Genomic DNA, 18,621 nt, shown 5'->3' with positions numbered 1-18,621 from the left:
GTCTTCCATCTGAGCCGTGGTCATTTCCATTTTGTTTTGCATTTCATTTAAAGCGTTTTTCAGCTCCTCGTGACTGTTCCTTAGTCCCTTGATCTCTGTAGCAAGAGATTCTCTGCTGTCCTGTATACTGTTTTCAAGCCCAGCGATTAATTTTATGACTATTATTCTAAATTCACTTTCTGTTATATTATTTAAATCCTTTTTGATCAGCTCATTAGCTGTTGTTATTTCCTGGAGATTCTTCTGAGGGAAATTCTTCTGCTTGGTCATTTTGGATAGTTCCTGTTGTGGTGAGGACCTTCAGGGCACTTCCCCTGTGCTGTGGTGTATAACTGGAGTTGGTGGGCAGGGCCACAGTCCGACCTGATGTCTGTCCCCAGCCCACCACTAGGGCCACAGTCAGACTGGTGTGTGCCTTCTCTTCCCCTCTCCTAGGGGCGGGATTCACTGTGGGGTGGCGTGGCCTGTCTGGGCTACTTGCACACTGCCAGGCTTGTGATGCTGGGGATCTGGTGTATTAGCTGGGGTGGGTAGGCAAGGTGCACAGGGGCAGGAGGGGCAGGCTTAGCTCGCTTCACCTTAGGTGATCCACTTCAGGAGGGGCCCTGTGGCAGCGGGAGGGAGTCAGATCCGCTGCCGGAGGTTTGGCTCCGCAGAAGCACAGAGTTGGGTGTTTGCACGGAGCGAGCAATTTCCCTGGCAGGAACCGGTTCCCTTTGGGATTTTGGCTGGGGGATGGGCGGGGGAGATGGCGCTGGCGAGCGCCTTTGTTCCCCACCAAACTGAGCTCTGTCTTCCGGGGGCTCAGCAGCTCTCCCTCCCTTTGTCCTCCAGCCTTCCCGCTTTCTGAGCAGAGCTGTTAACTTATGACCTCCCAGACGCTAAGTCGAGCTTGCTGTCGGAACACAGTCCGTCAGGCCGCTCCACTTTTGCAAGCCAGACTCAGGGACTCTGCTTGGCCGGGGAGCCGCCCCTCTGCCCCAGCTCCCTCCCGCCAGTCCGTGGAGCGCGAGCCGCCTAGCCGCCCTTCCTACCTTCTTCTGTGGGCCTCTTGTCTGTGCTTGGGTCCGGCGACTCCGTTCTGCTAATCCTCTGGCGGTTTTCTGGGTTATTTAGGCAGGTATAGGTGGAATCTAAGCGATCAGCAGGACGCGCGGTGAGCCCAGCGTCCTCCTACGCCGCCACCTTCCCAGAATTCTACACTTACTTTTATACCAACACAGTCGTAAAATAAAATTTGAAAATTTTTTATGGAGGAGGGGGCCATTATGGCAAAAGTTCCAAGGTCCCTAAAGTGTCATAATGTGGCTCTGCTAGTTGAGAGTGCTGGAGGTGCTACTCTGTGACTTTTGAGGCAATGTCAGCAAAGGCCATGCAACTCTGTCTGGTTCTCTTGGGAGGCTCCCAACTCCCCTAACTCAACCATGCTGGAGAGGCCATGGCCCCATCAGCCTTGGGCTGAGTGAGTGAGCCACCTTGGACACTAGCCTCCCCAGAAGACTGCAGCCCCACATAGCAATAACATGACAGGCTCCAAGCCAGATCTGTGCAGTCAAACTCTCCCAAAATATCTGATCCACAAAACCATGACCACAATAAAATGTTTCATTTGAAGCAGCTAAATTTTAGGACAATTTGTTATGCTGAAATAGTCTGCAGAACATTCAGCCAAGGAAGGGACCTCAGAAGTTGGGGGCCTCATGGGGGTGATGAAGGATAGGTAGTTCCTGATCCCAGCACTTCCCACAGTTTTGGGTCAGTTTTATAAGAAACTAGGTTGCTGACTCCCTATAGTCCACTAATTCATTGATGAGCCCTGCATGTGATGGAATCTCTTCTTCAGTCAGTGGAATTAGGGGCATTGGCAGTGGGATCTTCGCTGTTGGGGAATTTGAGGTCCTGAGCAACAAGGTTGCGCTTTAGAGGGATCACTGTGGCTGAGGAATAAAGATCAGTAGGGGAGGTATATGGGAAGGGGTATAAGGAAGGTAGGGGAGATACCAGAGGAGAGGCCCAATGCCTAAGACAGGGTTCTTGGATTCAGATCTCAGAAACCACATCCAGCTAATTTATGCAGCAAAAAAGTTTACTAAATGGCACCTTCTCCCTCTCCCACTCCAATTGATGGAAGCCTGGAGAAAAAGGGCAGGGATTGGCAGCCAGACATCTGTGAACAAGGCCAAATTGTGCCAAAGGACAGTGACAATGATATGCAGAGTAGCTTTTGGACACTCAATGCTGCCATTGTACAAAAATCACCACCTCTTCCTCAGTCTTTGGGGGGAGGTCCCAGGTAACTGAACTGCCAGAGAGTGGGAAGAGAAAGCATCTACCCCACCTTGAGGTGCCATCTTTGTGGGCACCTCAAGACTTGTTTGGATACTGAGTAGCCCTAGACTGACAAATACATTTCCCTTCAGAAAGTGCAAACTTCTCCTGACCCACAGTGTGGTGATGGGCAGGGAGGAGAACTTGAAGACAGATGCAGGCTAGCTAGTGGAACAGAACCAGGCATTAGTCTCACAGTTGTTTGGTTCAAATCCTGGCTCTGCCACTTGGCAGTGGGGTGAATGTGGGTAACTTACGTGATTATTTGTCCCCCTAAATCTTTGCTTCTTTACCTGAAAGATATAGGACAATAATAGCATCCACCCTTAGAGCTGTGGTCAGGATGAAACATGATCCTTTTGATAAGCATATGCAATAATAGCTGCCCATAGTAAGAACCTAAGAGGTATTAGCCCTTGTCGTTATTTATGTTATTTTTGGCAACTGAAGGTAGACCTGTGGGCAGCGTGCTGTTTGGGCCTGTGGGCTGAAGGTGAAGAAGTCTTGGGGAGATGTACACTGGAGGGTGCAGATGTTGCATTCAGCACTGGTGGGCTGTGCTTTGGTGCTTCTGTGAGACTGGGACAGAGGTCCAGAAGGCCATAGATGTGCATGTAGGAGCGTGTACCCAGGCTGGAGACAGATTTGGCAGTTCTTGGCAAGCAGATGGTGACTGAATCATGGGATCTCACATGGGGGAGAGAGAAGAATGCCCAAGGGAGCTTGAGAAATACAACATGTGAGTCTGGGTTTTCCTAGAGGCAGGCTCTGAGTCAGGCACTCCAGCATAAGTCATTTATCTGGGAGATGCTTTGGGACAACACCAGTAGGGGAGTGGGGAAGCAAGGTGGGAACAGGTCCCTAGAAGTAGAGCTGAACAGAGAGTAGGATGTATGAGCTTTATTGGTATTGGGGAAGGGTCTGAAGAGGTCTCAGGGGTGAGGGAGGTCAGAAAAGAGGGAGGAATTAGGCAAGGGTGTGCTCGTAGGTCCAGCTGAGCCTTGGCCTGATCTATGAGCAGAAAGAAGTTTGGAGCAAAAAGGGCTCTGCAGAGTTGTCCCTCTGCAGGCAAGCGGTAGCCTTGTATCAGTCTAGTATGTCAGTCAGACATTGTGGATGTGGGGATAGAAGGGTCTAGGTTAAGGGCTTTTGTCAGCAGAGGGCAATTCTCATTAGGGGCAATGGTGAGCTGTTAGCAGCCTACAGTCAAGGCAGCTGAAGGGAGGTGTCAGAGCCCAAGAATGGGAGTCTGGGTGGGGCACCTACAGCACCTAGGAAGAAAGCAAATTGAAATGTAATAATTAGTAAGTAACTGGGGCACACCCTTTTGGGGACCTCTGGGAAGCAGAATAGAATGCAAGTGTGAGTTATTCTACCCTAGGCCTGGGGCTGGTGGTCCAGGGCTTCTCAGGGCCTGTTAAGCCTTGGCACCTCTGGCTAGGAGGCAAAGTGGCCTCTGGAGACCAAAGACCCCAGGCAAAGACGTGGTCGGGTTGGCACTGGAGGCTGGGCTGCCTGTAGGCAGAATGGTCAGGGCATGAGATGGTGGACAGGGCAGAGCAGTGTCTATACAGCCTTTGAGGGGCGATATGAAAGAAGGAGCAGCCAGAGAGGCAGGAAGTAAATCAGAGGAGGAATGAATGAATGGGCTTGTTTGTGCACTCACATGGCAATACATTTTATTCACCCGTGTCTATCCTACTCCGATTGTATCTCTAATGCTGCCAGCCTGGCCAGGGCCGTCTCGGAAAAGCTGAGGAGGCATCTCTGTTGAGCCACTCGCACCTGGTCTGCCTTGAAGAGCTGGGATCCGTGGGAGACCAGGGGAAACGGAGCGCACATTCCTGGTTAGCCCCAGAGAGGAGATGGAAACATTCCTTGGAAAATAATGAGCAGAGGAACCTTTACTGATTAGTTAAATCCCGGATAATCCCAGTTGAGGAAGACAGATCCGGACCCCTTAACAGATTTAGGGTTCCAAAACGACTCTGAGAGTGACTCAGGGCAGAGAGGCTCGAGAGGGCTCTGCCTCTGGCTGCAGATTTGTTTGTGAAGAGAGGGGGCTGGGAGGAGCCTATCCTTCACCCTTTCAGGGTCGAAGTTCCCCAAATTCTTGCTCCCGCCCATAGACTCTCTAACTGCAAGGGCGCAAGGGGACTCGCGGAGTGTGGGTAGGCTCGGGGACCAACTCGCACTCTCCTTTCCCAGTCTCCTAAACGACTGGAAGCGCTCCCCACACCGTGGCCGTCGTGGAGCCAGGCGCTGGGTCCTGCTCCGGTGGCTGCGTTCCCATCCTTGGGCGCCGGGCCTCTGAGCAGATCCCGCAGAGTCCTGCGCGGTAGGCGACCTTCCGCCGCAGGCTGCTGGGGATGGGAGTGTGGACCTGGATTAGCGCTGCGAGAGAGAAGGGGAGGCACTTCTCACTGGGGAGGAGACCATGAGAGTGCCCTCAGGCGCTGCGTTCCAGTCGCCGCCACGATTCAAAAAGGAAGACACCCGGGGTTCAGCGGTCTCTCCAACCTGGTCTGGCGGACCCCTTCCTGCAGGTGGAGCAGGAGGAGGCCGTAGGGATGCTCCTGTACAGGAATTGCAAGGTTCCCTTAGAGCTCTGATTCCGGCTCCTTCTCTTGGCTTTCTCTCTTTCAGCTTCGCTTTCCCGGTTTCTCTATCTGTGACCGGTGTGACCGGGTTAATAAGCCTCAGCAGTTTTCATCTGCAAAAGAGGTTTTGTAAGATCCTTCAGAATGGGTTTAACCGGTGTGCTCTTGGCTCACCCCACCGTGTGGGGTGGCCGAAGTTGGGCTCCTCCCGCCCTACCTTTTGGTACTTTGGGATTCCTAGCCATCCACTTGAGGTCTGTCCTCCTGGTGATCACCTGCCTCTTTTGCAGAGGGGAGGGGAGGGAGACTTCAAGACCCTAGTGGAGGCTAGGGGAAGCTGTCGGCACTCCAAACTGCTAGAGCTGCGAGAGCATCCGGGCTAGCAGGGGAGCCGCCTCTTAGACCCTCCCCTTACGAGTGACCCGGGTTGGGCCACCCTAGGGCCAGTGGTTCAGCCTGTTGGCCCAGGAGTTGGTCTGCAAAATGTGTGGATCGTTAGGTGTCTTCTTAAACTGCGGCCCCAAATTCTGAATTACAAAACGACTATTCTGCAGGGCAAAGAGCTAGAGCACTTTGGTTTGGTCCTTTACCACCAACACCCTACTTTAAACCCAGAGATAAATTTGGGGAAAATTCCTGGCGGAGCCGAAAACGACGCTGGCGTCTAAAGCCGCCCCCGCCCCTGAACGATTCAAATGACAATTATCTCAAAGGAAAGTTATTGTTTTGCTAATCCCAGGAACAGCTTGCGAGGGGGAGATTTGGGTCTTCCTTTAATAATGGAAAGCTAATGCGCAGCCTCTTGTAATTATCTTTATCTGAAACCCCTCGTTTAATCTGCATGTTTAACAGTGGCCCCACTCGAAGGCGCAGGGAGCGGGAAACCCACTTTCCCTGACTCGGGGTCCTCTCTGGCGCGCTCAGGGAGACAACGCCGCGTACGGGTGGTCTCAGAGAGTTGCCGCCTGCTCGCTGGGCGACCTCAGACCGCTGGGCCCTTAGGAGGTGGGACTGAGGAGATTCTGTGTCCATGGTTCTATGTTTGGGAAAGGTGGGCTCAGGGTTTCGAGCGATTCGGGTTGAGTGGACTCAAATTTTCACAAATTTCACTTGTGAGCCAGGAGTGATTTACTCACGTGCTTTGGCGCCAACTTCAACAAGCCAGGGAGTTTCACAGGAAAATATTTCTTTGAATAATGTAAAATCTGACAGTAATTTGTTTGCCTCCGTGAAGAGGGGTGTTCCCAGTAGACAGGTCCTATGTTCCAATTTACGCCCCCCCTACACACCCAATTTAGAACTGTCAGATAAAATACTGATACATACTCATACTAAAAAAAAAAAGTTCATTGTATATCTGAAATTCAAATTTCACTGGATCTGCAGTATTTTTGTTTGCTAAACCGGCACCGTTCCTTAGTCCACTCTATATTTGTTTCTCCCTATTCCCCCTTCTCTCAGCTCTTGTGAGTTTTGCGCCCGCTGCAGCTCAGCCATTAGGGCTCTGGGGGTGAATTTGGCTGGAGGTGGAGTGGGCGTGGATTAAATAAACGTTTTCCACTCCTCTCCCTTCAGAGGTTTTCGTGGAAGGTGTTGGCTCTGGCGGTGGAGTTGGAGGGCTGGTGAGTGTCGTACTGGTGGTAGTGTGGCTAGGAATGAGGCCCTAGGTCTTAATGAGCAACTGTGTCTTGGGAGGGAGCCTTCGAGGTAGCTGTGAGGGGGACCTCCACCTAGAGAATTTGGAAGGAAAGGAAGACCATTCCGGGGCCTGGAAACTGCAGCTTTTTAGAGGAACCAGCAGATAGCAGGGTCGTGCCCTCCCTACTTTCCTTTCACGGAGAACGGGGGAGGGGGCTGTCGGGTGGGGACTGGGCAGGGGGACAGCTGGAGAGGAGAGAAAAGGAGGTAATTGAGGGGACTGCAGCTGGGAGGGCGGCGACCGAGGGGAGGGAAACTGGTGGCGTCCCCAACTCGCAGGGTCCTGGGCGATGACGCGTCCGCGCCCCACTGATTGGAGCCCTCCCGGCCTTCCGCGCCCGACGGGCTGTCAGGGAGTATAAAGCATCCTCCGAGCTGTGCCCTCTCCGCAAACGTGACCTAGAGAAAGTCAAGCCTCACCGACTGAGAAGCCATGACATGCCGGGACGCACTTTGCGACGGGCGCTCCAGGAGCAGGGTGCTGGTGCCTGGCAGCTCCCCCAGCGGCTTGCGCCCCCGCGGGTTCGCCATTACGGATCTTCTGGGCCTGGAAGCTGAGGTGCCCGCGCCTGCCGGCCCCGGGCCAGGATCTGGCTGCGAGTCCTCCGTGGCCGCACCCTGTACGGGTTCGGGTCTCGCGGGCTCCTGCATGGCGCGCGGGGCCCTCCCATTGGGGCTCGGCCTTCTATGCGGCTTCGGAGCACAGCCCCCCGCGGCCCCTCGGGCGCCTTGCCTGCTCATGGCCGACGTGCCGTTCCTGCCACCCGGGGCGCCTGAACCCGCTGCCCCGCAAGCCCCTGGTCGCCCGCCGCCCCCTCTCGGCAGCCAGAAGAGCAGCGAGAGCGTCTCGACGTCCGGTAATCAGGCCAACGCATCGGGGTCTTGCCCCTGTTTCCTCAGGCTTGGGGCCGTACAGGGGTAACTCACCATCGTCTCATTGAGCCCCTACTCCCAGCATCCCGGATCTAAGGGAACTCGGGACCCCAGAGCGCGGCCCCGTCGGGGGAGGCGTATTCTAGCAGTCTCGCTCCCTTCCCCTTGTCTTTCCCTAAGTCCCTGCCTCTTCTCCGGGACCTGGTCCCGCAGCACAGCAGATACTGCCACCACTCCGTTCCGGACCTACCCCGGGGGTCTTGGCGACTAAGCAGCGGTCTCTGAGGGTTTTTCCCTAACCCCCGCCTGAGCCTCGGTCTCTGCGAACGGCATAGGTCGGGGAGGCCAGGGCGTGCTTGTTCATCACCAGCACAGAACCCACTACCCCGCGGGGGCTCAAAGGTTTGCTGGATTCAAAGAGTGAAGAGCGCAGGGCCTGGAGGCCTAGAACTGTCCGCCTCCCGGGGTGCTGAAATAGGAGCCTAGGTACCGCGCTTTTTTCCTTGCGTTGCCTTCCGTCCTCCCGCACACGTGAGAAAGGAAGCAACCTTGCCAATTTCATTGCAGCTATGCTCAACATTTTGTTCCAAGTCCAGCTATTTCCTCAAAGAAGTTGAGGTGCATTACGGGGAAAGAGAAGGCAATGAATGTCTATAAAGAGCAAAGGCCAAGAAATTGAGAGGTTTGGGGTGTGGGGGGAATAAAATGGAGAATTATACAAGAAAACGCAGACTGAGAGAAACTATGTAGTAAAACCTAGAGCTAAGCATCTAGTAGGCAGATGAGGCAAAAAAGTACGTTGAGTCTCTCCACTGAAACTAAAAGTAATAATATAATAAAAGTAAGCATGCCAATTTAGCAGAGAGCAAGCTTTCATTCAGTTAAAAAAAAAACAACACCTCACAAGTCTCTGTGTAAGATAAAATGACGCCTTCTATTAGTGGTTTCATTAAAAATGCAAAAACCACCTTCATAGGATGAATTCTTTCTGTGAGAAAATGAAAGGCAAAATACCACTAGATCTTGTCAAGAGTGAGTTTCCTGGATCTGCTTCCAGAGATTTGGAATTGGTACAGGAGAGCAGGGAGTGCACGTCTGACAAAGGTTTTGATGTCAAACCTTAGCCGCCCCACTTAGAGAAATGTTGGTTTATTGGTTAAGATGAGGAGTTGGAGGCAGAAAGAAGTGGATGAATTTGGGAGCTAAGTGGGAATAGAGAGTGTCATTAATGGCCAAGTAGCTTCACGCAGTCTGGGGTTTGACTCCCAACTTCACCATGTACTACCTGTGTGAACTTGGGCAAGTTACTTAATCTCTCTGCACTTCAGTTTCCTCATCTGTAAAAATAGAATAATACTAGTAGCTATCTTGGAGTTCTTTTATGAAGAATAACTGTGATAATGCATGGACAATGCTAAGCACAGTGACTGGAATATAGTGAGTGCTAAAAATGCTAGTGAATATTGTTAAATACTCACATTCTCCAGCAGAATAATAACTTCAAACCTCATATTAAAATCCAGAGAAGAAAGTGAAAAATGTGCTCACCTTTAAAAAGTTTTCCTTCCTTCCTTCCTTCCTTCCTTCCTTCCTTCCTTCCTCCCTCCTCCTTCCTTCCCTCCCTCCCTCTTTCTTTCTTTCTTTCTTTCTTTCTTTCTTTCTTTCTTTTTCTTTTTCCTTTTCTTCTTTCTTTCTTTCTTTCTTTCTTTCTTTCTTTCTTATAAAAGGTAATATGCTCACCTTTAAAGTCCTCTCTTTTCTCCGGTGCTAACAGATGAGGACAGCCCATCTGAAGATAGGAGTGACCTGAAGGTGTCCCCCACCCTTGGCAAGAGAAAGAAGCGGCGACACAGGTATACAGCCAGGCTGTCCTCCCTGACTATTTCCTCAGGACACAGTATCTGAGAATATATGATGCTGCATTATGGCAGGCCCAGTGACCTCCTGGTTGGCACATAGTAGGCATTTGGGAACATAATTCTGCTATTCATAGGAGGCTACAGGACAATCTTTGTAGCATTTTAAAGACAAATTTGTGGACCTTTAAAATAGATATTCTTAGAATGAGTTGATAGAATTCATTGAGGAGAAAAAAATGTCAAAGAACTTGTTGTTTTTGAACGAAACTTCTGGACTTTCCAGAGGCTAATCATTCAGAGGTGATATGTCCAGTTATCATGAGGAGGGCTTTTAGGGTGTGGAAAGGCAGGCATGGGGTCTTCTAAGTCTGGGAAGCCTGGTAGCCTCCTGCGGACGTGTGCCCACATATGTGCTTTGGGCTTCCCTACAGGACTGTTTTCACCGCCCACCAACTGGAAGAGCTGGAGAAGGCATTCAGCGAGGCCCACTACCCTGATGTGTATGCCCGGGAAATGCTGGCTGTGAAAACTGAGCTCCCTGAAGACAGAATACAGGTGTCTAGGGTCCCTTTTCTCTTTCCCAGAGACATCACAGAGAACATGTTTTTCTCACACACCCACTGGTCAACCCACAGCCACCTGTAGACAGCCTAACACATTCCCATTGACACACACTGAGGCTCACTGGCTGCAGGTACCACAATGCTAGAGACTTTCTGTATTTTTATTCCAAGAAGATATTTCCTGTAATCCGCATGTCTTTTTTTCCTTTTATTTATTAATTCTTTAAAATTACACAATAATGTGTGCTGCAACTAAAAACTACATATATAGCTATATATATCTATAACTCTATCTATTATCTATCTATCTATCTATCTATCTATCATCTATCATCTGTCTGTCTAATCTTTGACTATCACTCCTTGAGAGAAAACAATGTAAATATCCTGCTGTAATCTTCCTTCACACCATCTCTGTGTTTATATCTGGCTGTGAATATGTTTATATATCTCTATCTCTCTATCTCTATCTCTATCTCTATGTCTATCATCTATATCTATACTTACACACACAGGATTTTGTGTGTAAGGTATTGAGTTATACTTCTTAGTCTTTTGTTTGACAATGCACCTTGAACATTTCTCTAGGAAAGATTTGCCACTAACTCACTCTTTTTTTTTAACAGCTAAACAATATTCCATATTATTCCTTTATTAAGATAATATTTTCCAGGAGAATTATCACCAACAACCCAAAACCTGGGGGTTAGAAAGGACCATTGCCAGCGTGAACTCTTTCTAATCAATGAAAAAAATCAGGAAACATAATAGTCTACTTCTTTACACAATCTGAGAAAGAACACTTTGATTTTATTTTTTGTCATTTCTCATTTTCTGGAAAGCCTCAGTGGAAACTGCACATTAGCCCCACAATGATGAGTCCTTTTGAGTTCTGAGTGAGCAGTAGGTACAGCTCCTCAAAGGTCTGGGACTTGAGTGGATAGTTGGCCCTTTTAGAACTCCCTGCTCAGGGGAACCTAGAAGCATCCTCTTTACTGTGTCTCCTCCTGTATGCTCTTCTGCTTCCTGTCCTGCCTCATATTAGGTCTGGTTTCAAAACCGGAGGGCCAAGTGGCGGAAGCGGGAGAAGCGCTGGGGTGGCAGCAGCGTGATGGCGGAGTATGGGCTCTATGGGGCCATGGTGAGACACTGCATCCCGCTGCCAGACTCTGTCCTCAACTCCACTGAGGGTGGCCTGGTTGGTTCCTGTGCACCATGGCTTCTGGGTAAGGAAGAAGGACCCTGCAGCCAGCAAGAGGCCCAGAGATACTGGGGGAGGGAGTGGGGTTCCCACAAAAGGCAGCCATTTGCAAAGCCAATCAATGTAAATTTACTCAGATTTGGGCCCAGAATATCACATCCAATTTTTAATTAATTCAAAGGCTTGAACTGTGGTCAATTGATTTATTTTGCATTGGAACTGTGTACACAGTGTGTGGAAAGGTCACATTAAGCCTTGGTTTTAAGACTGGAATGATGTAATATGTGAAATACATTCCAAAATGTTAGAATTTTTGGAAATCATACAACTTAGAGCTCGTGGTAATAGTAATGAGGGCAGTGCTAAGCAGTGAAACTTGCAGGTGATTAACGCCCTACAAATCAGAGCCAGGAGGTCTGGGTCTAGGTCCTGGCAGTCCGCCACTAACAACCTGCTTTTCTGTCTCTTAGACTTTTGGTGCTAGAACAGCCTACACTGGTAAGGTCCAAGTTTTGAGGCTAGGCATTCTGGTGTTTTCTGTTGTTACCAGAGACCAATGGGTAGAGATCACACCTTAGAGGAATGAGTCACAAAATAGCACCTAGGGCAGGGTGGGAGATTAGAGTTAGGTGTATGTATGAGGAATTCTAGGCTGGTAGGGGGAGGAGGTTTTTTGTTTAGCAAACATTTTTTTTAGCCCCTACCCCCAGACACTATGCTGATACTAGAGATACCAATAGTAAATATGGTCCTGACTTTGCCCTCAAAGACTGAAGAGACAGAATTTGGGGCAGGGAACCAAGTTCACCCTTCTGAACTTCCACAAGCAGGTCAGATGTGGGGCAGTGATGCTCACTGGCATCTGCATATCTGTGGCCTTGTAAGAAAGTGGGCTCAGTGCTGCCAGACAGTCTTACTTCCAGAGAAGCTGGAAATCTGGCTTTTGATGTAAAATCTCCTGATTTTAAAATATTGGCAACAATTAAATTTGAACAATTACTGTGATATCCAAATAAGGCACCTTTGTTGGGTACACCCCACAGACAGATATTAGATTTAACCCTTAATGGGGGTAGTTGCCTAGCTGGTTCCCCTAGAGGCCCTGGAGACAGATGATGATGAAGGTATTTTTTTTTAACGTTTAATTATTATTGAGAGACACAGAGAGACAGAGAGAGACAGAGCATCAGCATGGGAGGGGCAGAGAGAGGGGGACACACAGAATCCGAAGCAAGCTCCAGGCTCTGAGCTGTCAGCACAGACCCCCACATAGGGCTCCAGCCCACAAACTGTGAGATCATGACCTGAGCAGAAGTTGGATGCTTAACCAACTGAGCCACCCAGGTGCCCTTATGATGAGGACATTTCTAATGGGATTTAGAGAAGCTAGACAAGGAAGAATTTACAAAATTGCTGAATTTGGAGATACCTATTTTTATTTTTTCTCTTCTTTTTTGCAAGGGATGCATAAAAAATCCACAGGGATGATAAGGAAACCAGGAAGTGAAGAAAAGCTGACAGGACTCTGGGACTCAGACCAACTCCAGGAAGGTTCTAGCCCAAGGCAGACAGGATCCCAGAGAAGCTCAGATGAAGCCAGCCCTGAGAATGGCTTGGAAGATATGGCCATTGATCTCTCCAGCTCTGCCCGGCAGGAGACCAAGAAAGTACACCAGGGCACCAATGCTAGAGGATGCTCAGACTCCTCAGGGCTGGAGGGTCTCCAGCCAGGGAAGGTGGGAGCCTGATGAGGCCCACAGGCCCTACCCTCAAAGGCTGGCAAGTTCATCCCTTATGGCATTTTCCACAAGATAACAGTTGTCTAAGACAAGGACTCTCAGCTGGATTTTCTTCTTCCAGTGTCAGGATAAAATGTAATGCCACTTGCTTTAAGAAGACAAATGGATACCTTAGGGAAAGCCCATTTCACCCTAGAATGGAAACCATTCCTTAAAGGCAGTTAATTTTATGTAAAATTTTACTTCTTTTTTGTAGAAATTGAGAAGGGAGGATTTAAAGTTCAAAAAGTGTATTCACTGCTGGGCCTCATTTGAGATTTGGTTCAATATACTGTGTAAATTAATAGGTGGTCTGATGTCCTCCATCTGAATTTGAAAATATAAATTTATTTAATCTCCAGAGAATCAGATGTCTTTATAAATAGCAAAGACCCCATACAGACATATGAATGAATTATAGTATCTTTACCTTGAACTTGGCTTTGGACATTTCACTTTTCTCATTAAGCAATACTTTGTATTATCCTGAGTGTCATTTGATAGGCTGTGCATATCAGAACTCATAAACAAGAAAGCAACCCATACTTTCCCTTCCCTTCTGAAATAGGATTGGACTGTGTTTAATATCTATAAACAGTGTTTTAAGGTCAGACAAAGCTTCTTGGTCTTTTAAAATTTATGTTTGAAAGCACTTTAGCAACTTGGATTTCATGAATGTTTTGTTTCCTGTATTTCCTTTGCAATTTATTTATTATTTAAGAATAAACATTGTGTGGTGTGTTTGCTTTTCAAGGCACTATTTCTGTTACACATATGTACATCTCCAAGATCACTGATCCCCTAATAAAGCTCTCCCCCTACCCCCCATTCCTATTGGCCCTTTTCAATCTCAGGATTGAAGGATTGAAGGATTTCATTTTCCAGGCTGCAGCACGTGTCATGTGTAGCTTTGTAAACTCCCATAGGGTGGTGGCTGGGTCTAATTCACCTTTTAGAGTTCAAGTTCAGAGAGACTTAGGTTTGAGGGGGAAATGTGAAGCTTCATGAAGAAGGCAGAATGGGGAAGGAAAGTGGGGAGCTTGAGAGGCTTTCTCTGGAAATCAGTGCAGTCAGGCTGGGCCTGCTTTCTCTCATCTCTCCATGAGAACACAAAGGATCCCTTCCTTTGGCCTATTTTTCTCATCCTTGTTAATTCCATACTCTGTGAGAATTAAATATCACCTATCCTTACTGCAGAAGCAGAAAACCATGAGCACTACCTTCTTTTATTCATTCTGGCTCATAGAAATTATTGCTGAATCCTGACACTGCACAGCGAAAGAGCAGGTGTTGGTGAAGAACTCTAGAAGTTATGTTCTATCTTTCCTGTCTAGAGGCAGCATGCCAGGCTCTAAGCCAAGTGGCCATACTTGCTCTGGACCAACTTCTGCCTTCCAGCTGGTCATAAGATTCTTGCTTCCATCTCTCATCCTTAGTTTATCCAGGGTTGAATTTGAGCTAGTAACCTGTTTAACTAATATACATCGCACTCATAGAATAAAATATTGCGCAACCTCTAAAAATGGTAACAATAGGGCATATTGTTTCATATTTCATACTAATTAAATATTGGTGATTAAAAACTAACTCTAAATAAATGGAAAGAAAGATATAAGTAGAAGTAAACAAATATGTAAAGCAGAATGAAATAAAGAAACAATTAGTTTTACATAAAAATATACAAATAGTGGACAAATTTCTATGAAATATCATAAAGAAAGAACAAACAGGAAGAGACAAAAGAGAAAGGGACCAGAATGAGTAATGTAGACAATTTTAAATACATAATAAAATACTATTCACGACTGGCAAGTATACTGATATGTTTTAAAACTCCCCCACAAATGGGCACATTTTCTGGAAAAATACGTATTACTAACATTAACTCTAGAATAAACATGGGATTTGAAAAATCACTAACCAAGAAAGTCAATTGTATTATAAAGTGGCTCTAGATCTAGATGGGGTTACATGTGAATTCTTGACATTTTTGAAGGAAGAGATCATTTTCATGGTGTATAAGTTGCTGCTGAGCATAGAAAGAGGTGAAAGGGTTTCTAACCCTAACATAACCTGGATTCCAAAACCCAAAGAAGATAGTGTAGCCACTCTCCTCAAAACTCTCTAGTTAGCACCACTAATGGGAATATGAAATTCCTAAATAAAGTGTCAGTGTCTGGAATTTAATAGTATGCTGGAAACAATCTTGGACGACAGAAGGTCTACCCCAGGAATCCAAATAGAATTTAATATTGTGAAAGAAAATTATTTAAACATTTTATTGACAACCCAGATAAACAAAAAGCTATCTTAACAGATTCATTCAACAAATACCTATTTCTTTAAAAAAAACCCTTAAAGGTAGGAATAGAAGGATGCTTATTTCAAAAACAGCATCTCAATATTTTATAATGCACATATACATATATATAAAAACACAGTCTTTGAGGTAGCTCTGTTACCTTCTCACTTTGTAACTGTGGATGCATTACATAACCTTTTTGATCTCTCACTTTTTTCAGTCATAAAATGGGGATAATAATAGAACACTCATTTTCCCGGAAGATTAGACGAGAGAACATGAGTAATGTACTTAGCTTGGTTTCTGGCATGCAGAGAAAGCAAAATAAATATTAGCTATCATTATGACTATTAATGGCATTCCTATTAATATCAAGACTCAAATGAGAATACTTACCACCATTATTTAACAACATGGTACCAACTAAGTACAGGATGGAATAGTAGTAACCTGTTGGAATGCTTTGTGTAAATAACATTTAGGAAGAGCTCCAGGAACAAAGTAGGACAGACTTTTGGTCTTTTTTCATGTTTTCTAAGTTCTGTAAAGTTGGTATGTAAAAATAAAATTAATTTGTTGTTAATATTATTAAAATAGTAATACCTCTTTTTCAATTTAAGGCTAAGTTCACACTGGACAAGAACTCTTTTAGGGGTGCCTGGGTGGCTTAGTCAGTTAATCATTTGATTCTTAGGCTCAGGTGATGATCCCAGGGTCTTGGGAATGAGACCTGTGATGGGCCCTCTTCCACCCTCCACTCCACCCCCACCCACATGGCTTGGGTGTGGAGCCACCTTGAGATTCTCTCTCCCTCTGCCCCTTACCTCCTTTCTCATGCTCTTTGTCTCTCAAATTAAAAAACAAAAACAAAACTTTTTAAAAACACAGTGTGAAAACTTTTTTTGATGAGAAATCTGCACTTTGCTCATGTCTCCTGTCTGGTTCTCGAAAGTGCCAATTTAATAATGAGGAAACAAGCAGGCATTTTATACAAGTGTTTTAAAATCCTTACTAAAATCATGCAGCAGGTCAAATTTAAGCCTGACCACAGACTGACAGCAAGACTGAATCATTTCCAGCTTTCAAAATTGTTTTCTGGCTGAAATGTGGCTGTAAAAGCCCCAAAGCAGATTTTTAAAAATTACAATTTTAGCAAGGCCAATTTGGAAAGATTCCTAATATGTCACACTCCCAGAGTCACACTCCCAGCTGGCTGAGAGTATCAGGAGGCAGCATATCAGTGCATGAGAAACATTCATGATTTCAGGAGATATTTTCAGAAATGACAGAAGAACAAGAGATAGAAATCAATATTGTTTCCTTTGGTTTAGCAGTATAAATACAATAAACTATCCACACACTATGTATATACATACATACATATCTGAACCATTTGAGAGGAAGTTGCATACAAAATCTGCTCCTTTATTTTTTTTATGGCTTTATTGAGGTATTATTGACATAGGCCATTTTGTAAATGTAAGATGCACAATATAATGATTTGATACATGTATATATTGCAAAATGTTTGCTGAAATAGGTTAGTTAACACATGCTTCACCTCACAGAATTATCATTTGTTGTTGTTACGGTGAGAACATTAAAATGCTACTCCCATAGCTACTTTCAAGTATGCAATACAGTACTGATAAATATAGTCACCATGCCGTACCTTAGATCTCCCAAATTTATTTATCCTATAACTGAAAGTTTGTGCCTTTTGACCATATCTATTTCCTTCACTCCTCCGCCCTGGCAGTCACCATTCTACTCTCTGTTTCTATGGGTTTGGTTTTTTCAGATTCCACATATAAGTGAGATGATATAGTATTTGTCTTTCTCTGTGTTGGTTTGTAAGCCCCTTGGGAGCATCCTAGGTAAAATCTGAAACCTGCAACTGTACACAGAAGGCAGAGAGAAATAAAGAGGCAGACACTCAAGGTTGGTAGGTGGGCATTCTAATACACAAAGAAAACTCACGTATGAGGCTTGTCTTGGGTGGCAGCAAGACAAATAGATTTCTGCACCCACCTGCCAGATCTTAAAAGTTTTTACAGAGGCCTTTACTGGGTTTAGTCATATATACTGCCCAGATGGTCTCAAGACCTCATTCACTTTCTCAAGGTTGTGTCCTTGGGGAAACCTCTAGAGTGGGGAAAAGCAAGTAGAATACATATTCTAAGAACAGGGGAGGGGGTGAGGAGCCAGATTGCCAGGGTCCAGTTCATAGGTGAACCAACAATCAAGTCATAGCCCCCAAAAATCTGTCTGACTTATTTCACTTAGCATAACCACCCCCGCCAGGTCCATCCATGTTGTTGCAGAAGGAAGGATTTCCTTCTTTTTCGTAGCTGAATAATAATCCATTATTGTTATTATATATTATAATATTATATATTATATGTATATCACTTTCTTTAAAATTTTTTAAAAATGTTTTTATTTTATTTTTGAGAGAGAGAAACAGAGCATGAGCAGGGGAGGGGCAGAGAGAGAGACACAGAATCTGAAGCAGGCTGTACTGTCAGCATAGAGCCCGACGCAGGGCTTGAACTCATTAACCGCTAGATCATGACCTGAGCTGAAGTTGGTGCTTAACCGACTGAGCCACCAGGTACCCCATATATCACTTTCTTTATCTGTTCATCTGTCAGTTGACACTTAAGTTGTTTCCATGTGTCAGCTATTATAAATAATACTGCTATGAACATGAGGGTGAAGTTACCTCTTCAAGTTACTGATTTCATCTCCTTTGGATCTATCCCCAGAAGTGGGATTGCTGGATCATATGGTAGTTTTATTTTTAATTTTTAAAACAACTTCCATTCTCTTTTCCGTTGTGGCTGTGCCTCTTTATCTCTTAACACTGTGTGTATTTCCTAAGAATAAGGACTTTTTTTAAAATGTTTTTTACTTATTTTTGATAGAGACAGACATAGCAAAAGTGGGGGAGGGGCAGAGAGAGAAGAAGACACAGAATCTGAAGCAGGCTCCAGACTCCTAGCTGTCAGCACAAAGCCCAACGTTGGGCTCAAACTCACAAACCGCAAGATTATGACCTGAGCCGAAGTCAGATGCTTAACCAGCTGAGCCACCCAGGTGCCCCAGGACATTCTTTTATATAACCTGAGTAGTTATAAACTTCAGAAAATCTGAATCAATATTTTGAATATGAACACAATATTCTAAAATTGAACAGAATACAGTATTTCTCAATCTGAATCTTACATTTTTATCTGATACAATACAGTATCAATTAGATACATACCTAATTACTGAATTAAATACAGTATTCTAATCTGAACATGACATTTTATTTAATACAACTCTGTATGATTACAATATTCTAAATCTGAAAAAAAAATACAGATTTCTAAATGTGGATGCAAGCCTCTTATCTAACCCCACAGTCACATTTC

The 18,621-nt window shown here is 45.8% G+C and overlaps 1 protein-coding gene across 1 annotated transcript; it reads left to right on the top strand.

The window, feature by feature from the left end:
* Positions 1–7,059: 7,059 nt before the first annotated feature.
* Positions 7,060–12,870, top strand: VSX1 (visual system homeobox 1). Its single transcript, XM_047854086.1, has 5 exons — positions 7,060–7,483; positions 9,274–9,352; positions 9,790–9,913; positions 10,967–11,147; positions 12,584–12,870. Exons 1-5 carry the CDS (start codon positions 7,060–7,062, stop codon positions 12,868–12,870), a joined length of 1,095 nt encoding a protein of 364 aa, XP_047710042.1.
* The last annotated feature ends 5,751 nt before the right edge of the window (positions 12,871–18,621 follow it).

Source organism: Prionailurus viverrinus, chromosome A3, assembly GCF_022837055.1.
Source record: "Prionailurus viverrinus isolate Anna chromosome A3, UM_Priviv_1.0, whole genome shotgun sequence".
Classification (NCBI taxonomy): domain Eukaryota; kingdom Metazoa; phylum Chordata; class Mammalia; order Carnivora; family Felidae; genus Prionailurus; species Prionailurus viverrinus.
This window is presented reverse-complemented; position numbering and strand designations above follow the sequence as displayed.